At 35.0% G+C, this 23,903-nt stretch overlaps 1 protein-coding gene across 3 annotated transcripts; it reads left to right on the forward strand.

The window, feature by feature from the left end:
* Window positions 1–274: 274 nt before the first annotated feature.
* On the forward strand, window positions 275–21,972 carry LOC138331331 (thioredoxin reductase 2, mitochondrial-like). Of its 3 annotated transcripts, XM_069278868.1 has the most exons (18): window positions 275–389; window positions 1,637–1,711; window positions 2,523–2,579; window positions 2,743–2,778; window positions 4,181–4,325; window positions 4,502–4,576; window positions 5,793–5,871; window positions 6,315–6,377; window positions 6,987–7,057; window positions 7,384–7,403; window positions 8,621–8,712; window positions 9,429–9,600; window positions 10,539–10,681; window positions 11,829–11,924; window positions 13,807–13,899; window positions 17,168–17,239; window positions 17,585–17,682; window positions 20,584–21,972. In XM_069278868.1, exons 1-18 carry the CDS (start codon window positions 293–295, stop codon window positions 20,705–20,707), a joined length of 1,608 nt encoding a protein of 535 aa, XP_069134969.1. In that variant the 5' UTR covers window positions 275–292; the 3' UTR covers window positions 20,708–21,972. The 3 variants fall into 3 exon arrangements, with proteins under 3 accessions (XP_069134969.1, XP_069134970.1, XP_069134971.1); XM_069278869.1 differs by lacking the exon at window positions 2,743–2,778; XM_069278870.1 differs by lacking the exons at window positions 17,168–17,239; window positions 17,585–17,682; window positions 20,584–21,972 and adding an exon at window positions 15,950–15,997.
* The last annotated feature ends 1,931 nt before the right edge of the window (window positions 21,973–23,903 follow it).

Genomic DNA, 23,903 nt, shown 5'->3' on the forward strand with positions numbered 1-23,903 from the left:
TCGCTGGCAACGTGTAGTAATTAACGACAGACATTCTCATTTTATTAGTTTATATTAAAGAGGGTGTTCATCACAGATCCATTCTACATTGCTATTCACTAACGATATTGTAAGCAGTTGAATCAGCTGGGTTTTTTTAGTGGAAATGTTAAAAAATACTTTTAGTGGGACTGGGTTTTTTTCAATGTCAAACGGACAGCTTAATAGCAATCAGAGATTGGTATGATAGCGTAAAGGGCTTTTATTTTGTCCAATCAAATTTTAGCATTTCAGCTACTGCTGTATATTCAAGATGTCTGCGCCCATGGCGATAAGATACCGAAAACATCATCGACTCTTTTCCCAGAACATACTACATAAATGTCGTCACCTACTGAGATACCTATCGAGTGCGTAGTTATGCAATATTCGTCTTTAATATCATATCTAAACAATCCGCCGTGAATGTGCATGTATAGCGTATTTATTTCACCTGATTTTTGGAAAAGTCTGAAGTCGGTCAGAATGTGATATCTTTTCCGCTGCAACAATAAGTGATAACGGACCAGACCGCTTCTATCAATTATGCAAATGCATGATTTTTTTTGCTGTCATCCTCGTTACTCCAGAGGTTACTATCACTAACGTGATATCCACCCCGGACTATCTCATAGTAAAACTGGAGGCAGTTCAGAAGAAAAAAAAGCTGATCAATCATAGGTTGAATTGATATCCACCAAAGGATCAAACTAAAGTTACATGTTTCTTCTGTTGCCTCCAGTTTTACTAGGAGATAATCCAGGAGTGGATATAATGTCGGTGATGGCAACCCCTGAAGTATCAAGGGTGTTTGCTGGTGGCATGCTAACTCTGTATATAGGAAATAGTAAGTTGCATTTGAGTAATAATTTAGTTACTCAAATGCAGGATTCTGTGGAATTCAAATGCATAAAAACATTCTTATCAAAAAAAAGGCATTGTGATTAACAGATTTTACATGGTACCAGTACTAAAACAATTAACTTTCTTCATTATTACTCTAATTGGGACAAATTGTGTTAAAATTTCTAAAAGACACAAAACATCCTATTGCTTACTATAGAGCTAAAAATAAAAAACACAGGTAAAACTCAAATTAACCATGACATTTGCACTAAATTTCTCTGATGGCTATACACTGTAGTCAGGGCTTTATTTCAATATGATTTGGGGCCGAAATTCGGCACCATTCCCCATAACAAAGCCTTATAATTCTTCCAAATTCAAGCCTAAATATCCCAAAATCAAAGTTTCTTGATAACTTTCCAAAAATATTGCATGAACTTAGTTGAATAAGGATTCAATATTTGTAAATTGGCTTCCAAAAAGTACATTAACTACACTGGAAATAAAAAATCTTATTTGTTATGATTTGTTTCCTTTTTCATAATTTTCCCCAAATCTTGGTTTTGTCGCACATTTTCCCAAATTCAAAGCCACAGGCCCCATTCCCAAAGCAGTGAGAAAAAAGCTCTGGTAGCAAATGAAAGCCTGTGTTCGAAATTAACGCCTGTACATCTGCATGACCGACATTTTTATAGTCAGACAGACAAATTTTGCTATAAAGCTGGTTCATTTTCCTATATATTTGTATAAATTGTAATATTTAATGTTCCAGGTTCACATGGAAAAAGAGACTATGATCTTGTAGTGATTGGAGGGGGATCAGGGGGATTGGCTTGTTCAAAAGAAGGTAAATAATGTACATTATAATTTCACAGTTTATGATCATGAGTACTCAAACACAGACTGTTTCAGCTACTGTTTTTAATTAGCTACTGTGATATAACTTTGTCATTCTTTTATATATTATGTTCCATATGTATGTATTTTTAACTTACCCATTATTATAAGTTTTACTAACTAGAGGACCATGCGGTAGATTAGCCGTTGGCTAAGAATGCTCATCCTCAGTAAATAAAGTTTATTATTATTATTATGTATTATGTAAGTTAATTATTAAGTTATATATGCCGCAATATTACTCAGGAACCAAGAAGAGTTTTTGATATTTTATTCACCATAAAAAATAACCAACATTTTGAGAATTACAATACTTGTAATGCAAAGGTTTTAATTTATAGTACAGATAAGAGCTGAAAATGAATTTTGGCAGTACTGCTAAAATTCATTATATTTACATCTAAAGCGCAGTACTATGAATGCATATGGTCAGACCACGAAGCCAAGTTGAGTTCTATAATTTCATTTCTCATTTTACAGTGTTATTAGTAATTGTGAAGTGATTTATGCATATATTTTTCTATCTAAACATTCAGAAGACATGAAAATAAGAATTTTTACAGTGCAGTTTTATAAGAAGAAAAAAATTTTTTAAGTCAAGTGAAAATGCATGAGTATTTTGGTACATGAAAACAAAATTTGAAATATCAAGATATAAAACTTACAAAATAATCTTGGAAAATACTATTTTTACAAATCATCCTGTATCATGAAAAACACAACCTTGCTGTTTGCAACTTTACCATTTTCATACTTTACAGCTGCACAGTTAGGGAAGAGAGTTGCAGTCCTTGATTATGTAAATCCATCACCACACGGCAAGTATTACGATATTGAATTAAATAATTCCATTGTAAAAATCCCAAAATCAATATGTGTAATGTTATGTTACTATTCCTATAACTTCCTACTTATCATAGGGTTTGAGCAATTCTTCAGGTACAAAATGCACATGTATGTAACTCCTTTATCCTCTATTAGACTGGTCTGGTCAGTATGGTCAAGGTTATGGTCAAGGTAAGTGTTGTGTTGGCTTTTGTTTTAATATGTTCACATTTATATCAATATTTAGCCCACCATTTGGCTAGCAGTTCGAATCGCCTTTCGTTCCTGGTTGATCATCTGTCCGCCCTTCTGTCCATCCGTCTTTTTGTCTGCCCTTCCTTCTGTCAACGTTTTTTGTCACTGCTATTTTCAGGGGGCACACAAGGAATCTTTTTCAATTTTGAATTTATACATAGGTTCCCCTGAGAGCCTAGTTGTTCATTTATTGCATTTTGGGGAAGAACTGTAGAGAGCCATTTTCTATTAATGGAAGCTAGGTAATAAATCCCTCTATGATCTGTTTATATATATGTTGCCTGTGTTATAATTTTCCTTTAATTATGTTGAAATTATGATATTGTTTGACTTGTGAACAATCTAATTAATTGGTATATATAAGGCCAAAAAAATGTCTGTTTAGGGTTACTCAACCGACCCTAATTTTTTACCCCCCGACCCTAATTTTTTTTTTTTCTACGATGTAACCCAAAACAGACATTTTTTTCCGGGCCTAATAAATAACAAATAAATGAATTTTATAATAATATCAAGTCAAATCTGTCTTATTACCCACCTCTGTATAAAGACATGTGAATCACAGTGTGGTTTGACTATTCTGTAAGGGAGGTAACTCTAATGGTCTTTGTTTGTATGACCTGAAATTGAAGAATTTATCAAATATGCTCCACTGCGGACAAACGTCATTTTTTCACTATCAAAAACATGAGCAGACGATTAAGTATTTTTCTTCAGTTGAAAAAGTTACTTACTTTACACCATTACCACCATTGAAAAGTTTGAGCTTCTAATTTTACTTTAAGTTAAAAATATAAAAAAAAAAAAAAAAAATTGCGTCCCGAAAAAATTCCATTTCACCATATCCTATGTGGAATGAAATACTGATTGCTTATGCTTAATCACTGTATTTGATAAGATTGAGAAAGAGCAAAAAATAATGAATCATTTTCTAAAAGGCCCAATCACAATTTTTTTGTGCTAATTTTACATATGTTAAATGTGGGTCAAAGTAAATCTCATCATCTTGTAGATGACTAAGAGACCTAGAAACCTAATATTAGCCCTTCAACATGCTGGGATAAGAAGCATCAAGTTTGTTCAAATAAATGTCTTTAACCTTGAACACCATTCACAAAGGTCAAACAAGCTAAAAAAGATAGTTTTCTTTTTTTGTGTACATTTATTCTATAAGATTATATAAGTTGTATTAATAATCAGATGAAGGATAAGACCCATTGGGCCTCTTATTATTGGTATCAATCCTGCCACCTATCCAACAGATTGCATTGAAACTAATCACATATTCACTACTTGTTTGATATGGTATTTATTTCACACTTGTCATTGTTATATACAGGGACCCAGTGGGGCCTAGGTGGTACCTGTGTAAATGTTGGCTGTATCCCTAAGAAGCTGATGCACCAAGCAGCATTACTAGGACATCTCATAGAGGACAGTCGGTCCTATGGCTGGGACGTCCCAGAGTCTGTCAATAATGACTGGTAAATATCTAGCCCACATCATGGTCCATCTTATGTCTGGGACATCCCACAAAAACTTTCTTCGAACAATGAGATACTTGTACTTCTGTGTAAATGAAAACATGTACTTAGAATCTTTTTTTAATGATTTTAAAGAAATTATTATGGCTTAATCCAATAATTTTATTTTATTGTAGGCAAAAGATGTGTGGAGCAATTCAGAATTATATTAAGTCATTAAACTGGGGTCATCGAGTGCAGCTAAAGGACAAGTAAGACTTCTGATTAATACACGACTCCGTGCGATATCTTATTACTACAGTATGTGTGAGGTGTACAGTAAAACATGTTTATAATGTAGTCGCTTAAAAAAAATTCATGCCATTGGCTATAATGTGGTAATTTTATTTCTCGATCAAGTTTCCTATAAAACGAAGGGAAATAACTCTTGATAGATCTTTTATGTGAATGGTAGTATGTGTGTATTTGTTACGTTAATAAGTAGCTTGTAAATATATGTATGTACATACGCTAAAATATTCAATTTGAAATAACTCTACAAATGTAACTTCTATTGTACTTGTCTTTCATGTATCTTCTGTATATGTTGTGATGTGTATATTTTTTGAAAAAAAATGAATAAAAAATAAATTAAAAAAAAAAGATTGAAAAAAAAAAGAAGTTTCCTATAAAAAATATGTATAATATTTTGCAGAGTAAAATTTTCGCAATTTGATCTGAAAACGAGAAAATTATATGTTAGCAATTTTAAAATTTCCATGATATGGATTAAAGGGTAGGTATCACTCAGCCATTTCTCAATATTTCACGGATCAAATATTCATGATCGTAGCAATGTCCTGTAAAATCGCAAAAATATCATCCCTGTGAAAATGTCCGGCTATGCGGTAGTTTATTATACATATGGTATGTACAAGGTTCTTAAAAGATGTCTGTAATATGTGTACTTTGAACTACGCTTATAACGAAGTGATTTCATTGGACCCCAGAGGTTCGTTATAAACATGTTTTAATAATACTACATGTTATGAATTGTCCTGATTAATTCTTTAGAATTTACTTGATTATTTGATCCTTTTGATCTGCGTTTATAATTTGATTTGTTGATTGTCCTGTTGGAATGTGGATACTGAATGCCTCGATCTGTTTTGATTATAAACATGTTTTACAATAATACTACAAATGTTTAGGAATGTGGAATACTTGAATGCCCTTGGATCTGTTTTGATTGATATTTCCCTGTTTGGGAATGTGAATACTTGAATGCCTGTCGGTTTTGTTTTGATTTGATGATTTCCCTGTTTAGGAATGTGGAATACTTGAATGCCCTCGGATCTGTTTTGATTTGATGTTTTCCCTGTTTGGGAATGTGGAATACTTGAATGCCCTTGGATCCATTTTAATGGATTTGATATTTCTTGAATGCCCTTGGATCCATTTTAATGGATTTGATATTTCTCTGTTTAGGAATGTGGAATACTTGAATGCCCTTGGATCCTTTGCTGACCCCCACACCATCAGGGCAGTCGATGCTAAAGGTCAGGAGGTATGGAATTGTAGTTAAGAAACTTTTTCTGCCTGTTTTCTTTAGTATACACTGCACGAGGAAGGATAAATGGAATTGTTTTGAAATATTTCAAATGATGACAGAATTTAAGGTATAGATAGAATAGACAGGACGGTCTCCTTGGTGTAGATATATTTGTAAACTTTTATGGAGGCAATATGGAAGACTTTGTATATTTTTATTTAGCATTTGGATGTTACAGAGTTATCTGCCCTTGGGGATAGGTATTGATTATGATGTCATCAGTTTGCGATCGATCCATCATTTTAAAGGAAATGATATGAGTTTTACTCACGAACATCACAATGGATGCCTACCCGCAAGGGAGGTAACTGCGTACTAGGTAAAGACGAAATATGGACTTACAACAGTAAAATAAAATAAATTTACATTAGAAATAATATACTATTTGTTATTTGTAGAGAGTATTGACGACAGAGAATGCTGTGGTTGCCGTGGGATGTAGGCCTTTATTACCATCACAGGTAAGTCATGCCATCGTCATAAACTTAAAGTAGATCAAGTCATCGTCATTAATTAATCGCACCCGGAAAAAAATTAATGCCACTATATGGAATGAGGTACTGATTACACAGGGAACAAAACCAATGATATATTTATATCTGTTTTTGTATTAATTAGACATATATATATATATATTTACACCATTAAACATCAAAATGTATTGTTAAAATGCTAAATATATTTTATGCTCTGTTGGTGGCAGAGCATCTCTACAGCGTCGTTACAACAAGTGTTCCTGTTTACATTCATTTACTCGATAAACACGTTGGCTGGTAGCTGATGTAGTAGACTGGTAACTGATGCAGTACTGGTACAGTACATGTTTCTGATCTTGATAATCGCCGACAGACATTTTCAACTGTTTAGCTCTGCCCCTACATTGAAGGGACAGCAAATGAGAGCCGTGCTTACACAGCTTATTTAATGTCGTTGGCAAACTGACTAGCTACCATCCAAACTGACTAGCTACCAATCAACGGAATTGCCTACTAGACTGGCCGTCACACGCAAGCTTATTGTAACGGCGCTGTAAATTAAAAAAAGTTACTGTCAATAATTCCTTTACCCAGATTCCAGGAATGGCAGAACATGCTGTTACCAGTGATGATCTATTCTGGATGAAGAATTCTCCCGGAAAGACGTAATTTCTTGTTTTTAAACTTCAATGTATAATTTTCATTTTAAATATATTTACTTGTATTGCAAATATTCATGGGGGTAGCAGAGTTACCTGTTAGTTATACGGGCAATATTTCTTCACGTGAATTTCACATGAAATTCCTGTGAAGATTTTTTTTTTTTACATTTTTTAGTTATTATTAAATGAAAATTAAATATATCTACCACAACACAAGCTCTTCAGTGAGTATTAAATAATTTGGAGTATCTATAGTTCCACCATGATTGACTAGCAGTTAATTAGCTTGATTTCACCATAATTTAAAAAAAATTCTTAATTTTTTTCAGGCTAGTTATAGGAGGAAGTTGTATCCTTTTCATGTGTTGGTAAATCCATCAAATGGATCCCTCAGGCTGGGTTGGATATAAACACTAAAAACGGATGGGGAGAAGTGGATATTGTACAGCAGTGCATGAAGTGGAGGATTACCAAGTACTGTAAATCAACTATCTTTCGTGGTTACTAAATTTCACGATTTCTGTTTCAAACATTTTCACAGAAATTAAGTTTCACAGATTTAAAAGAATTGTTTAAGAGAACAATTTGCGGAGATGAAAATTTGTTGATTGACCTTGATGGCAGAATTTGCGAAAATAGAAAATAAATCATGTGTGAAAGAAAGTTGGTTTAGGGTAGATGATCTATATTGTGAAGTACCCATATCTGTCACTGGGTGCAGTTCGACCCTTTTGATGCATCAGATGAATGTGACACTAGATTTAATAGATCTACACAAGGTGATTACTGTCTGTTGATCAATGGGACTACCTGGTAATTTTACATACCATGTGATACCTGATAGCATTTGTGCGGGACTGTTTTTTCTATTGGTGATGGAATGACGCCTTACAATGATATCCCACACTAAAAAATAATTTTAACAGGAAAATTATACAGAGTTACATTTTATTCACCGCTGGAGATCCTATTACTGCACACACACAGATATTACATGGTACCTGAATTAGTCCCATTGTTAACGAACTTAGGATTGATCATCTATATTATTTGGCACATCACATATGTTTGAAAACCGTAATTAAGAAAACAATAAAGAAGACACCTGATTTGTCTTATTAAAGTGAATATTGGTGTTTTGAGGGGTGACAAGGTAAAGGAATCATGATGAATTAAAATAAAAATTGTATATGGGTAATTGGTGAACATGTTGTTGCTAATTTGAGAAACACACCATGGTATTAATTCCAAAATAGCAAATGACTATGGTCTGAAATGAGTGGTATTCTATCTTTGCATTTTACAGCTACCTCCCTTGTGACATTATTTTGTGTGTGAAACTCGCATTGTTTTCTCAAAAACGTATGATGTTATGCTTTCAAGCACATGACGTCACAATCAATACCTACCTGCAAGGGCAGATAACTCTTCAGTATGCAAAAATGGAATATAGAAGAGGTATTATAATTGGTAAGACATTGCTTACAGTCCTTGCTTGCATCACTTTGTAGAACAGTATTTCTGTTAAACACAATGTGGCTACAATTTTACCTTAACCACAGACAGACATAGCTTTAGAGTCAGCCGGCTTCCTTACTGGACTCGGGTTCGATACCACAGTCATGGTCAGATCTATATGTCTCCGTATGTTTGACCAGGTAGGTGGTCATTGTTGTAAAAAGAAATGATGATTATAAAGTTTATTGCATACGTTGTAGTCTGATAAACCAGGAAAACCTGAAAATATTGTTTTAAAATTTTTGTTTGTTTGTCCTATTAACAGTCATGCCGTAGACGGGTTTTTTTGTATAGGGTAAAACAGTTATAACGAACCTTGGGGACCAACAAAAACGCTTTGTTATAGGCATAGTTTGTTATACATACATTATCTATACATCTTATAGGAACCTTGACAGGGAATGAAAACTACCATGCATATGTTGTAAGCAGGTTCGTTATAAACAGGTTTTACTGTAGAATTTTTAGCGCAAAAATCATCAGGTGTTTTTGTTACACAATTTCTCAAAAAGCACTAAAGAAATCTATTTCAAATTTCATATGTAGTTTTTCCTAGAGCCCTAGATGTGCATATTGCATTTTGAAACCAAGCCATCGACAAGATGGCTGACGGCAGCCATATTGGATTTTGATAGTTGAAGTTTGAAAAGCAGAGATAAAATCCTTCTTTACATTGTCAGAGTAGATCATTCTTTGGTGGACAGCAAGATCCCTCTGGCATCTTTTGTAAAAACATTTGAAATGTTTTAATTACCAGTAAGTGATATTTGTGTATGAAATTTGAAATTTTCAAACATTTTTCAATGACGTAAGAGTCATATTGATCAAATTTATTTATTATGTTCGATCTTTGAAGCAAATGGCACATCTAGTAACGGATTATATGGAAAACAGTGGAACAAGGTTTCTCAAGCAGTGTGTACCTGTGAGGGTTGAGAAGAATGGCGACGGCAAGTTAGAAGTTCAATACCAAGATGCAAATGGAAACAAAGACAAGGAGACTTTCGATACAGTCCTTTTAGCTGTTGGTAAGATACACTTAAATTCATACAGAGAGAATTTTATTTGTGGGTAATTGTTTTCCTTGTCAATGCTTCAAGTTCCAGTATGTTTTTGACAGTATAAATAAACGTTCTACAAACTAAACATTAATATTCCTTATCAATTATTTGACTTAATTTTGTTTAAATCTTCACAATTTTGAAAACAAAAAAATTGAAAATATATATTAAAAAAATAAATCTTGAAAATGTGCTACTTATTTTTTTTCAAATCTTCACAATTTTGAAACAAATTAATATTTAGAAATTCATGAAAACAGAACTTGTAAATGTGCTTGCCTAAAACTATTCAATGTCTTTGTATTATTAATTATTTCATTTTTCTTCAAGTAATATCCTGATCAGGATACACTCCATCCTCGATATTCCAGGGGTTCCGATCACTTACGATCTCTACACCCCTGGACTATCTCATAGTAAAACTGGAGGCAACAAGAATAGAACAGGTAATTTAGTCATTTGATGTACATCAAAAGAGTCGTATAACGGTACACTGTGGTTGACTCTGTGGCTTTGATGTTAGGCGTCGCTATCTCTGTAGTCTTCAAATGAAATATTTGCTAGCCTGTGATTGGTCAAATGTTTTCCGCTGAGCTGCCTTCAATTTCACTATGAGATAGTCCAGGGGTGTAGAGATCGTAAGTGATCGGAAGCCCTGGAGTATCGAGGATGGATACACTCTATCATTAGGCTAACTTTGGTATTTTTACAATAAAAATATTACAAAAACATAAAAGGGCCTAAAACTGTAACAGTGGCATCACCAGTGAAATTTTTATTTAACCTCGCAAAATTTCAATATTTCTGTGAAAATGTATTTGAAAATTTGATGCCTAGGTTTTAAAATAAAAAAGTCCATTAAAATCTTCCTATGGCAATTAACTCACGTTTGACCTTCATTACAGGACGGTCCCCAGTAACAAAGCAGCTCAATCTATCACAGATCGGCGTTGACCTTGACGACGTTGGGAAGGTGATTGGAGATTACGACGGAGACCATGAAAGGAGTTCTGTGTCTCACATATATGCTATTGGAGATGTTTTACATGTAAATATACTTGCTTTGTACAATGTTTGCTTGAAAAGTTTATTCAGTCTTTGCATATTAATATTACAGAGTTATCTTACTTGCAGGAAGTTATGATTGTGATTTAATTATTTTGTGATGGAAATTAACATTGTTTCGCTAAAATACATGATGTTACGCTCACAAACACATGACGTCACAAATAATACTTACCTTAAAGTGCAGATAACTCTTTAATATGCAAAGACAAAATACTTTTTGCTAGTTAGGTCCAAGCATTGAGGTCATGTTATATTAATAATGATAAGCACCAAGGTAGCACAATTGTAAAATGAAAGACCCTGATTGGTTGAAATCTAATTACAGAGGAATCCACATGTTTGCATAGGCAGTTGTCCAGAAGAAGATATGCGATTAACTGAAGTATTCATATTGGCAAAGATGACATTTTTCACCTCTCTTAGACCCTAATACATTCATGTGGATAAGCAAAATAGACATTATTTTATTCGCTTAATAAATACATAGATAATTTACACTAGAAACGAACAACAAATTTCGATGAAGTTTTAATAATTGTGTTGTAGACTAGGTCCAACAAAAGTGCTCTTTGAACAAAATCGACACATACCCTTAACATGCTTATTTAAGAGAGGTCAATTTTAGAGAAAATGCAATTTATTATTAATGCATAAATGAATTAGCAAAATTTGTTAGGTCAATACTGCAAATGTCCTTTTACAAAATTTAGTGCTGTACATGAATTAGCACTTCAAAGATACAATGTAGCACGAAAAAATTGCTAAAATAAAACTACCACTGAAATTTGTATGTTTACAGTAAGTAATGTGTTTTGAAAGAGCATCAGTTCAGTTATATGTAACGGCAAATTGAGGAGATTTTTGTCATGATCCCCATCACAATCAGTCCTTGTTATGATTAATTTTGAATAATACAATTAAAATAAATTTCTGATAAAAGCTACCATAAACAGAGCGGTACCACAACATTCATAGATCGTCGGCCACTCAGAATTTACAGATTTTTTCCTCATAAAATTTCTAAACCTCCTCTATCAATGTAACTTGCACCCCCAACTTCAAGTTTTATTTTTGCACAGAAAAAATGCGCATTTTACACAAGTTTTTACGGTATGTTTTTGGTACAGGGCAGACCAGAATTAACTCCAGTAGCCATTAAAGCAGGCAAGCTTCTAGCACACCGACTGTTTGGAGGGTCGCAAGTTCACATGGATTATGATAAGGTAATGTTATAGATTTTTGTGGAGCATCTGAAAAATATGTTACTGTATTTAATCCAATAAGAACCCAGGGCACTGTAACATGTGTGTTTGATCTAGTTTGACTCTAAGGGTCAGGATAACCTCAGGATAATAAGAGTCATCATCCTTTGTTGATCCAGTTTGATTCACAGTCATCAAACTTTGTTGATTCAGTTTGACTCACAGTCATCATTCTTTGTTGATCCAGTTTGACTCACAGCCGTCATCCTTTGTTGATCCAGTTTGACTCACAGTCGTCATCCTTTGTTGAATCAGTTTGACTCACAGTCATCATCCTTTGTTGATCCCATTTGACTCACAGTCATCATACTTTGTTGATCCAGTTTGACTCACAGTCATCATACTTTGTTGATCCAGTTTGACTCACAGTCAGCATACTTTGTTGATCCAGTTTGACTCACAGTCATTATCCATTGTTGATCCAGTTTGACTCACAGTCATCATACTTTGTTGATCCAGTTTGTCTCACAGTCATCATACTTTGTTGATCCAGTTTGTCTCACAGTCATCATACTTTGTTGATCCAGTTTGACTCACAGTCATCATACTTTGTTGATCCAGTTTGACTCACAGTCATCATACTTTGTTGATCCAGTTTGACTCACAGTCATCATACTTTGTTGATCCAGTTTGTCTCACAGTCATCATACTTTGTTGATCCAGTTTGACATACAGTCATTATCCATTGTTGATTCAGTTTGACTCATAGTCATCATTGTTTGTTGATCCTGTCTGACTCACTGTCATCATCCTTTGTTGAACCAGTTTGACTCACAGTCATCATCCTTTGTTGATCCAGTTTGACTCACAGTCATCATCCTTTGTTGATCCAGTTTGACTTACAGTCATCATCCTTTGTTGATCCAGTTTGACTCACAGTCATCAAACTTTGTTGATCCAGTTTGACTTACAGTCATCATCCTTTGTTGATCCAGTTTGACTCACAGTCATCAAACTTTGTTATCCAGTTTGACTCACAGTCATTATTCTTTGTTGATCCAGTTTGACTTACAGTCATCATCCTTTGTTGATCCAGTTTGACTTACAGTCATCATCCTTTGTTGATCCAGTTTGACTCACAGTCATCATCCTTTGTTAATCCAGTTTGACCTACAGTCATCATCCTTTGTTGATCCAGTTTGACTCACAGTCATCATCCTTTGTTGAACCAGTTTTGACTCACAGTCATCATACTTTGTTGATCCAGTTTGACTCACAGTCATCATCCTTTGTTGATCCAGTTTGACTCACAGTCATCATCCTTTGTTGATCCAGTTTGACTCACAGTCATCATCCTTTGTTGATCCAGTTTGACTCACAGTCATCATCCTTTGTTGAACCAGTTTGACTCACAGTCATCATCCTTTGTTGAACCAGTTTGACTCACAGTCATCATACTTTGTCAGTCATCATGCATAAATTCCTATTGTCTGTCTTTGTGTGTCAAACTTGGTCCAGTGTCTGTTGTCCATTTGCCTTCCCTTGTGAGCACAATGAGTTGAAATATTCAATGAGCTTAATAAGACTTTGAAAATGTAACTTTGTATGCAGGTTCAGATCAGTACGATCTTGAATGAATTTTTAAAAATCAGATTTAATTTACAATAATATATTATTAGTTATTACCCTTTATTATTGGATCTTGTGAACATGATGATTTGGATAAATATTAACTTAGCCTAATGATATTTTGTATACAGTCTATCATCATCAAAATTTTTAATAGGTTTGAAAGTTAGACTTATAATGTATTCGACCATAACTTATGGATTCATTGCTCTTATGTTATTACTATGTTTGATCATTTTATAATACAGGCTGTATATATATTTATGATTTGTAGGTGCCTACCACAGTCTTCACTCCATTAGAGTATGGAGTCGTTGGTATATCTGAAGAAACCGCAAATGTTACATTTGGAGACAGCAATATAGAGGTATGTAACTAAGATAGTAACTAACAGATTTTTTTTTCCAATGGAAAAAAAATGTTACAAATCATGTGTTATAATGCTCGTGGAAGTAACTCAACTTTGAACATGGTGATCTCTAGGATTGATGATGATAATGAAGTTGAATTTGGTGGCAGCGATGGGATCATATTTTGTTGAATTTGCATTTAGTGGCAGTGGTGTGTGTATTTTGATGAAGTTACATTTGGTGGCAGTGGTGGGATCATGTTTTGATGAATTACATTTGGTGGCAGTGGTGTGTGTATTTTGATGAAGTTACATTTGGTGGCAGTGGTGGGATCATGTTTTGATGAATTACATTTGGTGGCAGTGGTGGGATCATATTTTGATGAAGTTACATTTGGTGGCAGTGGTGGGATCATGTTTTGATGAATTACATTTGGTGGCAGTGGTGGAATCATGTTTTGATGAAGTTACATTTGGTAGCAGTGGTGGGATCATGTTTTGATTAAGTTACATTTGGTAGCAGTGGTGGGATCATGTTTTGATTAAGTTACATTTGGTAGCAGTGGTGGGATCATGTTTTGATGAAGTTACATTTAATGGCAGTGGTGGGATCATGTTTTGATGAATTGCATTTGGTGGCAGTGGTGGGATCATGTTTTGATGAATTGCATTTAATGGCGTTGGTGGAATCATGTTTTTGTGTTTGGCTTACTTCTGTATTGTTGGATCAACGTTCATTTTGTCCACCCAGAGATAGTAAAATTAAAATATGTGTCTCGTGCACTTTTCGGTGATAAACCAATTGAATAGTTATCAACCTCAGCAAATGTTAGGAAATTATGATGATGATGATGATGATGATAATGATGTGATGATGATTATGATGATGATGAATGATGTGTTGAAAATGATGATGATGATGATGATGTGATGATGAATGATGTTGAATGATAATGATGATGATTGTCCTAGTATGATACCTGGGGCATAGGGGTGGATTATGCCTATCAGGGATTCAAAGATTTGTAAGTTACAAGATACAATAGGGGCTTATGACAAGAACTTGGCGGATTCAAAAGACATAGTACCATTACGAATGACGAATCTCTTGTAGTACAAGTTATGTCCAGTGGTACTATTACTTATGAACTGGCTCCAGCTAATAATGTGTTGTCAGTGATAACGGAGGATTTGCGGATTCTTTTGACGCAGGATCTTGTCGAGCCAGTTTTCTTTCCTCTGCCTGGGGATCAGGAAAAGGCTCTTGCATTGAAGGAGGAAGTCAGGATCATGCTCCACAAGGGTGCGGTCTATGAGGTTCCTTTGGAGGGATGTGCGCCCTGATTATACTCCAGAATGTTTCTGGTTTGGAAGATATCCGTCCCATAATCGATCTTGTTTGTAAGAAGCAGGTGGAAACTCCTCTCTTCCAGATCTGATAACAGCAGAGGAAAATCTACTTGTTATGTGTTTTGTTTATGTGATAACTTTGTTTGTGATTTATCCAACAAAGAAGCAAACATGTAGAACATTTGTTTGAGAAATGTAGAGGGATTTGTTTGTCCCAACAACGATGTAGGCTAGACGGACATGGTCTAGTATACTTGAGATATTGAGACGTAGGGTTGAAAGAGGATATGTAAGACAGAAAAGCCATTCAAGCTGTCATTGGTTGCTGTATTGGAAAAAATCGCAAAGCTCTTTTCTGTACCAACGACCAACAATAAAACAACGTTATAATAAAAAAAAGTTGGTAATTCCTGGTATTATACAAATGTACCTTAGATTTGGATGTAAAATTGAACCTGTGGATGCTTCACAATCACGATTTTTGACAAACTTTAGTGTTGGTTGGGTTTTCCCGCTATAGTTGTACCATGTGTTGTAACTCCATTTGGAGTAGATTATATCCTGCTTGTATTTTCAATCTGTAGGTGTACCATGCTTTCTACACACCTTTGTAGTAGATTATATCCTGGCTGTGTACTGTTTTCTCGCTTAAAGTGTACCGTGCATTTTACATCCCTTTGAAGTAGATGGTATCCTGGTTGTGTTTTTCCCGTTTTAGGTGTACCATGCATTCTACGTCCCTATGGATTAGATTGTATCCTGGTTGTGTTTTCCAATCTAGTGGTGTACCATGCATTCTACATCCCTTTGGAGTAGATTAAATCCTGGTTGTGTTTTCCAATCTAGTGGTGTAACATGCATTCTACATGCCTTTGGAGTAGATTATATCCTGGTTGTGTTTTCCAATCTAGTGGTGTACCATGCATTCAACATCCCTTTGGAGTAGACTATATCCTGGTTGTGTTTTCCAATCTAGTGGTGTACCATGCATTCTACATCCTTTTGGAGTAGATTTTATCCTGGTTGTGTTTTCCAATCTAGTGGTGTACCATGCATTCTAAATCCTTTTGGAGTAGATTATATCCTGGTTGTGTTTTCCAATCTGGTGGTGTACCATGCATTCTACATCCCTTTGGAGTAGATTATATCCTGGTTGTGTTTTCCCACTTTAGGTGTACCATGCATTCTACAACCCTATGGATTAGATTATATCCTGGTTGTGTTTTCCAATCTAGTGGTATACCATGCATTCAACATCCCTTTGGAGTAGATTATATCCTGGTTGTGTTTTCCAATCTAGTGGTGTACCATGCATTCTACATCCTTTTGGAGTAGATTATATCCTGGTTGTGTTTTCCAATCTAGTGGTGTACCATGCATTCTACATCCTTTTGGAGTAGATTATATCCTGGTTGTGTTTTCCAATCTGGTGGTGTACCATGCATTCTACATCCCTTTGGAGTAGATTGTATCCTGGTTGTGTTTTCCAATCTAGTGGTGTACCATGCATTCTACATCCTTTTGGAGTAGATTATATCCTAGTTGTGTTTTCCCACTTTAGGTGTACCATGCATTCTACAACCCTATGGATTAGATTATACCCTGGTTGCGTTTTCCCTCTATAGCTGTACCGTGCATTCTACATCATTTTGAAGTAGATTATATCCTGGTTGTTTTTCCAATCTAGTGGTGTACCATGCATTCTAAATCCTTCTGAAGTAGATTATATCCTGGTTGTTTTTCCAATCTAGTGGTGTACCATGCATTCTAAATCCTTCTGAAGTAGATTATATCCTGGTTGTGTTTTCCAATCTGGTGGTGTACCATGCATTCTAAATCCTTCTGAAGTAGATTATATCCTGGTTGTGTTTTTCCCAATTAGTGGTGTACCATGCATTCTAGATCCTTTTATCCTGCTTGTATTTTCCCACTTTAGGTGTACCATGCATTCTACGTCCCTTTGGAGTTCGCCATACCAGGACGGGATGCGACTCAGTGTTACATCAAAGTAAGTTCTAACATAAGTTATTTACTTCCTGTTAACATGTTCTTTATGTACTTTCTTATGCAGTTGAAGTTTGTTTACAAAGAAACCATATTTACTAAAAAAGTAAATAAAGCAAAAAGACATTGGATGAAAACGAATATCTATTAAAAATTTCCATATTTCTCTATTTATTATTGAGTATTGTTACCTGTTCTGCCATATGAATGATAAGTGAAGAATGAATCTATCTATATATATGAGGTTTGATCTTTTTGTTAGTGTTAAATGTGTTTAATATAATTCATTTGATAGCCTAATCACAAACATTCGTAATGAGAACTAATCGTTTATCACATATTTACCCAGGTGATCTGTGAGAAAGGAGACGACGGCCGAGTCTTGGGCATTCATCTCACTGGACCCAACGCTGGAGAGATCATCCAAGGATTCTCCGTGGCAATAACGTACGTATTTCTCCTCTAGTACTCTTCAGTCCTGCTTCGTGCTTGGTGACATGTAGTTGTTTTCTAGTAATCTCCACTATTGCTTTGTGCTTGGTGACATGTCGGTTTCTCTAGTAATCTCCAGTATTGCATCGTGCTTTGTGACTTGTAGTTATTCTCTAGTACTCTCCAGTATTGCTTTGTGCTTGGTGCCATGTCGGTTTCTCTAGTAATCTCCAGTATTGTTTCGTGCTTGGTGACATGTAGGTTTCTCTAGTAATCTCCAGTATTGCATCGTGCTTGGTGACATGTAATTGTTTTCTAGTAATCTCCAGTATTGCATCGTGCTTGGTGACATGTAGTTGTTTTCTAGTAATCTCCACTATTGCTTTGTGCTTGGTGACATGTCGGTTTCTCTAGTAATCTCCAGTATTGCATCGTGCTTGGTGACTTGTAATTGTTTTCTAGTAATCTCCAGAATTGCTTCGTGCTTAGTGACATGTAGGTTTTTCTAGTGATCTCCACTATTGCTTTGTGCTTGGTGACATGTAATTGTTTTCTAGTACTCTCCAGTATTGCTTAGTGCTTGGTGACATGTTGGTTTCTCTAGTAATCTCCAGTATTGCATCGTGCTTGGTGACATGCGATTGTTTTCTAGTACTCTCCAGTATTGCGTTGTGCTTGGTGACGTGTAGTTGTTTTCTAGTACTCCAGTATTGCTTCGTGCTTGGTGACATGTAATTGTTTTCTAGTAATCTCCAGTATTGCTTTGTGCTTGGTGACTTGTAGTTATTCTCTAGTACTCTCCAGTATTGCTTTGTGCTTGGTGACATGTCGGTTTATCTAGTAATCTCCAGTATTGCTTCGTGCTTGGTGACATGTAATTGTTTTCTAGTAATCTCCAGTATTGCGTTGTGCTTGGTGACGTGTAGTTGTTTTCTAGTACTCTCCAGTATTGCTTCGTGCCTGGTGACATGCAATTGTTTTCTAGTACTCTCCAGCATTGCTTCGTGCTTGGTGATGTCTCGTTGTTTTCTAGTACTCTCCAGTATTGCATCGTTCTTGGTGACGTGTAGTTATTTTTAGTACTCTCTAGTATTACTGCCTGCTCGGTTGCATGTAGTTATTCTCAAGTATTCTCCAGTCCTGCTTTGTGCTTGGTGATGTGTAGTTGTCCTACACTCACTTTAATTTCTGAGATAGCCTGACATAAACATTGCTATAAATGGGTAATTTATAATCGTAGTGTTGGTTATTAGTGTCAAAATGATAAAACGTTTGAAAACAGGTGTTGGGATTACATATATGTAAGAACAATTGTAAGTTTTAGTTCAACAAGATAAAAGTATTGCGCTAGTGCACTAAAAGTTATACCATTCATTATTGAGTAAACAGACCCAAATTTTTGTGTATCAATTTTACCTTATTTCCATTGATGACACCAAAATGATCATTTATTTATTTATTATACATGATTTTATCGATAAATTCTGTTATTTTTCCAATACATAACTTTGAAATTGATAACTTTGTCCGAAACGTGTAATCTCTAGCAATTTGGCCTTGAGATAGGTATTACTAGTGCTATCATTTTCTTTCAGGACACCCTAACGCCTTATATGAAATTTTGTTAACTAATAAAACTGAGAGGACTTAATCACTCAGCAGAGATAGAAACAGATTAATTGACGACGGACGTCCTTGACCGATGTCAATCATCGAAATATATTTAATATTTGTATATAAATAAACATTAAGTTAACAGCTTGTTCAATATCGCCATTGGATTTAACATAACGAATGGCTATTCATTGTTTCCACTTGGTGTGACCCTTTCAGTCCTTTGATCTGTCCATGGTACACAGATGTAATTGATGCTGGCTTAGGCTTGGGATGTAGTATTTGTTATTATTTCTGTCCAATAAAGTTCAAATTAGATAGGTGGTAGATGTTCTTATTCTTTCCAATAGATGTAAAGGGAGGAGGTTGTAAATGTTGTCCCCCCCCCTCCGGAACGAAGTTAAGCCCCCCCCCCCCCGAAACGAAGTTAAGGGGGTATAACTAGAAACGTCCGTCCTTCCGTTTGTCTGTCCGTCTGTCTGTAGTCACAACTTTGTCCGGCGAACCTAAATCACTTGACAGATTTTGATTAAATTTGGTACACAGAACCTGACATAAAGGAGAGTTGAGTAAACTACATGTATATAAGGGTCTACAATGTTCCCTATTAATGGAATTATTACTAAATTTATGTAGCGGTGGGTATTAGTCTGGCAACAGTTCTAGTTATTCTGCTCCACAAATATCAGGTGCGGAGGATGGCCTCCAAATCTCAGTCTCCGATTTCACGAAACAAAAGTCCAGTCAAAATTTAATGTTTTCTCCAAGTGTATCTTATAACTTAAGTCTAGTTTGTTTCGATCAGATCAGGAAATTATATCAAAACTAGATATGAAGGTGGTCGATGTGTCTATATATGCTCTAAATGTTCCCAATATTTCTGCGCAACCACAATGAAAACTAATACTTTGGACATCTAAACGATTCGATGAATAAATATTACTGGAACTGTAACATGAATATTAATTTAGTTAAAAATAAATGAATATACTAGTATCAACGGTCCCTTGGTGGGGTTTCTCTAACGAATGATATTGTTTTCTATGGAAACGTAGTCAAAATAACAAAATTAGTATTTCATATAATAATGTAATATTAAATTACATAATATTCATTTAATTACAATATAATACCTTATCTCTAATTTCTTACGAACTGCGGGATAAGAGGTTTCTTGTATCTATATACATTGACAGCCCTTGCTTTCTGTTATGATGGGTATATACGTATTTACTGTTGGAGAGTATACCCTATCTCGCCATGTATTAATTGTAGTGTACTTATAATCTTCTTGTCCAACAGATGTGGTGCGACCTGGCGACAGTTGTCCAGCTCAATAGGAATACATCCTACAACGGCCGAAGAGCTGGTCAAAATTCACATAACGAAGAGATCCGGTAAAGACCCCACTGTAACAGGCTGCTGAGGTTAATCCTTCTGTGACGATCTCTAAAGGTCACCTATCGTAGGTAAATGTGTGTAGCCTCACAGGATTTAACTTATTTTATAGATGGACGAGTGAATATCGATGAATGGGTGAATGGATGGAGTGATAGAAGTATGTTTTATGTGCCATATGAAAGGAAAACCACTTTTACTGATGACTATCATGTTTGTTGAAGCGTACAAGAAAAAATTCTATATCATGTGACTTTCTATACAATATAGGACATCACTTGATTCACGTTTTATATTACTGTTGAACTTATTCCCATCATAATACGAGATTTCACGTGACCTTGATTATTATTTACCTATGTGATTAAATCGATTTCAGATTGGTCGACAATTTTGTCATCATATTATTCGTGAAATACAAGTAAATAATAAAGAAATATAATCAACATACCATGTAAGCTGATGCGGAAAGTGTATTGTTTTCAGTTTTAAGTTTGCAGTGCTTTATGAAATCGCTGTCCATTGTTATCTATTTTTATCAATCTGATGTCGAGATGTTTCGCGCTTCAGATTTCGATATCGGACTAGTACATTAAGAATGTTCTGTACCAGTACAGCATGATGCAGTATAATCAGACTTTATCAGTGTTTTTATAGTGTACTTTATATTGGTTGTGAATTATATCGGAATTGATATATTTATAAATGTGTTTAGAGAGTGAATCGTACAAAAATACTGTAAACCAACTTTCTTTGCCTGCTATTAATTTCGCGATTTCGATTTTAAAAAAATGATAGAAATGTCTATCAATGAATATAACGTAGATGTTAATTCGCGGAGATAAACTTTTGCGAATTTCCATACATCACGAAATTCGCGAAAGTAAATTGCACGCGAAAGAAAGTTGGCTTACAGTATTATGTGTGCTATTTCCTTTCGCGATTTTTGCGATGCAAAACAATTCGCGAAAATTTATCTTCACGAAATATTACCTACATCTCTATTGATAGGAATTAGCGTTCAACTGTTCAAAAGTTGGTTTAGAGCATACATAATATATAAACAGAATGGACGCATACAAGTATTGTGTGAGCGATATCTGGGTGAGATTTCAACAACACTTACGATTGGCTACCTTTGGAAACGTCACAGAAACGTGCTATCGTTATTGGAATGTTCAATGATCACGTGACTGTAATGATGGTTTGGGTTGTAAAACTGCTGTGACAGTGAACCTAACCGGATGTCGGGCATGGTGACCTTGAATTATTAAAAGTATTTTTTGACCATTATCTATTGTCTTTCTTGTCATTGATATTAAGAAGTCGTATTCTTGATTATTATACATATTCGTCCGTGGTGTTTGGTTTTAGTCATTCATGAAGGAGGAGGACACGTTTTAAAAAGACTGCGTGGTATTTACCTTCAAATATTTTTTTAATTTCAAATATAAAATTCATTCTTTATCGCAACTGCGTTGGCTATGATAACCATCCTAAACATAAATAAACAATAAAAATGTGATAACAAATTTTTGCCAGTTTTTCATCAAGAAACTATAGAGTGCGTCTTTGAACCAACTTTATATTTCTCCTAAATATCTATCTACATATGCTCATTAAAATAAATTGTTTTAAGATTGCGCTCTGAGGTAAAAAGTATAACAAAAAAGGCAAAAAAAAAAAAATGCCAAGGACAAACTTTTCAAATTCGCTCAATTTCTGTATATATTTGATGGCTACCATGGCAGGCAACTAAAGGTGCAAAGTAAGAAAACTTTCATTACAACTGAAACAGGGATTTGGGAGGGGACGAAAAAGGGCCCAAACCATATATAGTCATATTTGGGAAATCTGCGAAATATCGACGTCAAGGCCGCGAAAATGACCAGCTATACGGTATTTCTCGGTGAGCTTTATGTCAGAAAAGTGTAGTATCTTGATAATAATTTTGGCAGATTTAAATTTTTGCGATCTACTTTTCAGTGTATATATGAGTGAATCATTTTTCAATATTTTGTGGATAGATTGAACGCGATTATAGAAAAATGAAAAAGCGACAATATCATCCACGCGAAGATATCCGACAATAATGTATTGGTGGAAATATAGCAGGACTGGCTGACTTGTCACGGTTGTATGCAGGATTAATAGAATCTTACATGGATCTGTCAGGTGGACAGGGACACCTTGTATACGATTTTGGCATAAATGTGACTAGGATACCACAATCCACATGAAGGAATTTTGTTCATCAACACAAGTCATTCCTACACAAGCAATATATCTTTAGATTAATTTGACATGAAAAAAAATCTTGACCAGAAATTGACCTGAAGACATTATGCCTGTGACAGTCAAAATAGGGTTAACATTGAGGTATTTCTGTCCCTCTGACACGCCTGTGTTTGGTTATTATTCTCCCACACTTCAAGAAAAACATTTTCATCACGCCATTATCGCAGGAACGCCCTAATGCTCTAAAATGATGATGTAATATCATTGTCTATAGCGTGGTAGCTGTCTTTTCCCTACCCCGGTAAAATTATCTTTTTCCTAGCAACCGCGAAATAATCTCAACTATGGGAGAAATCAAAGGAGATTTTGTGTTGTTAAAATAAAGGCAATGTTAGAAGATTTCAAAAGTAAAAAAGTAAAAGTACAAAAACAGAACGGTGTTGGTGAAATGTTAGTACAATGCAGTCATATACTGTGCTTACCGAACAATTCTTTCTGCAACTCGTTGTAATGTGATATTTACCTAGACTAAAAGTTCATCGTCGTCTGATGTAATCGACATTCAGCAAGTCGGCATTCCGTATACACACAAACACTTTGAAGGAATTATTGGGAGGGAAAAAGTTATTTAGGTTAAGCAGCTAATTACCTGCATTACTATAGAATTACGTTAGTGGTTGGTGTTGGTCATCGATTTGGCCTTCACTTGTTTGCTATTTGCTATTAATTCTGATTATCGTCAACTTTGTCTGTAAGCACTGTTGTGTTTCTGTCAGACTGAGATCGATTAGTTAGAAATCTATCAGTAGATACACCTGCGTTATCTTATAAGTTTATGTTACAAATTGGCCAGGGTTCAAACTACCCTTTGTCGTAAAAGCACTTGAGGTTCGAGACCGTGATTGCAGATAACGAAACATGTATTAGGAATCAATCATAAAAACAAAACATGTACTGCAGAATGGTGATTTGTTTAAAATGGATCA

The sequence above is a fragment of the Argopecten irradians genome, chromosome 9 (genome assembly GCF_041381155.1).
Source record: "Argopecten irradians isolate NY chromosome 9, Ai_NY, whole genome shotgun sequence".
Taxonomy (NCBI): domain Eukaryota; kingdom Metazoa; phylum Mollusca; class Bivalvia; order Pectinida; family Pectinidae; genus Argopecten; species Argopecten irradians.

What these genes read in the sequence shown, in the direction of transcription:
- LOC138331331 (XM_069278868.1), top strand. Translation starts at nt 293, where the DNA reads ATGTCTGCGCCCATGGCGATAAGATACCGAAAACATCATCGACTCTTT. An exon ending in TGGTCAAGGTTATGGTCAAG is followed by an intron (nt 2,779 to 4,180) that starts GTAAGTGTTGTG and finishes TGTTATATACAG; the next exon opens with GGACCCAGTGGGGCCTAGGT. An exon ending in TTGGAGACAGCAATATAGAG is followed by an intron (nt 13,900 to 17,167) that starts GTATGTAACTAA and finishes TTCCCACTTTAG; the next exon opens with GTGTACCATGCATTCTACGT.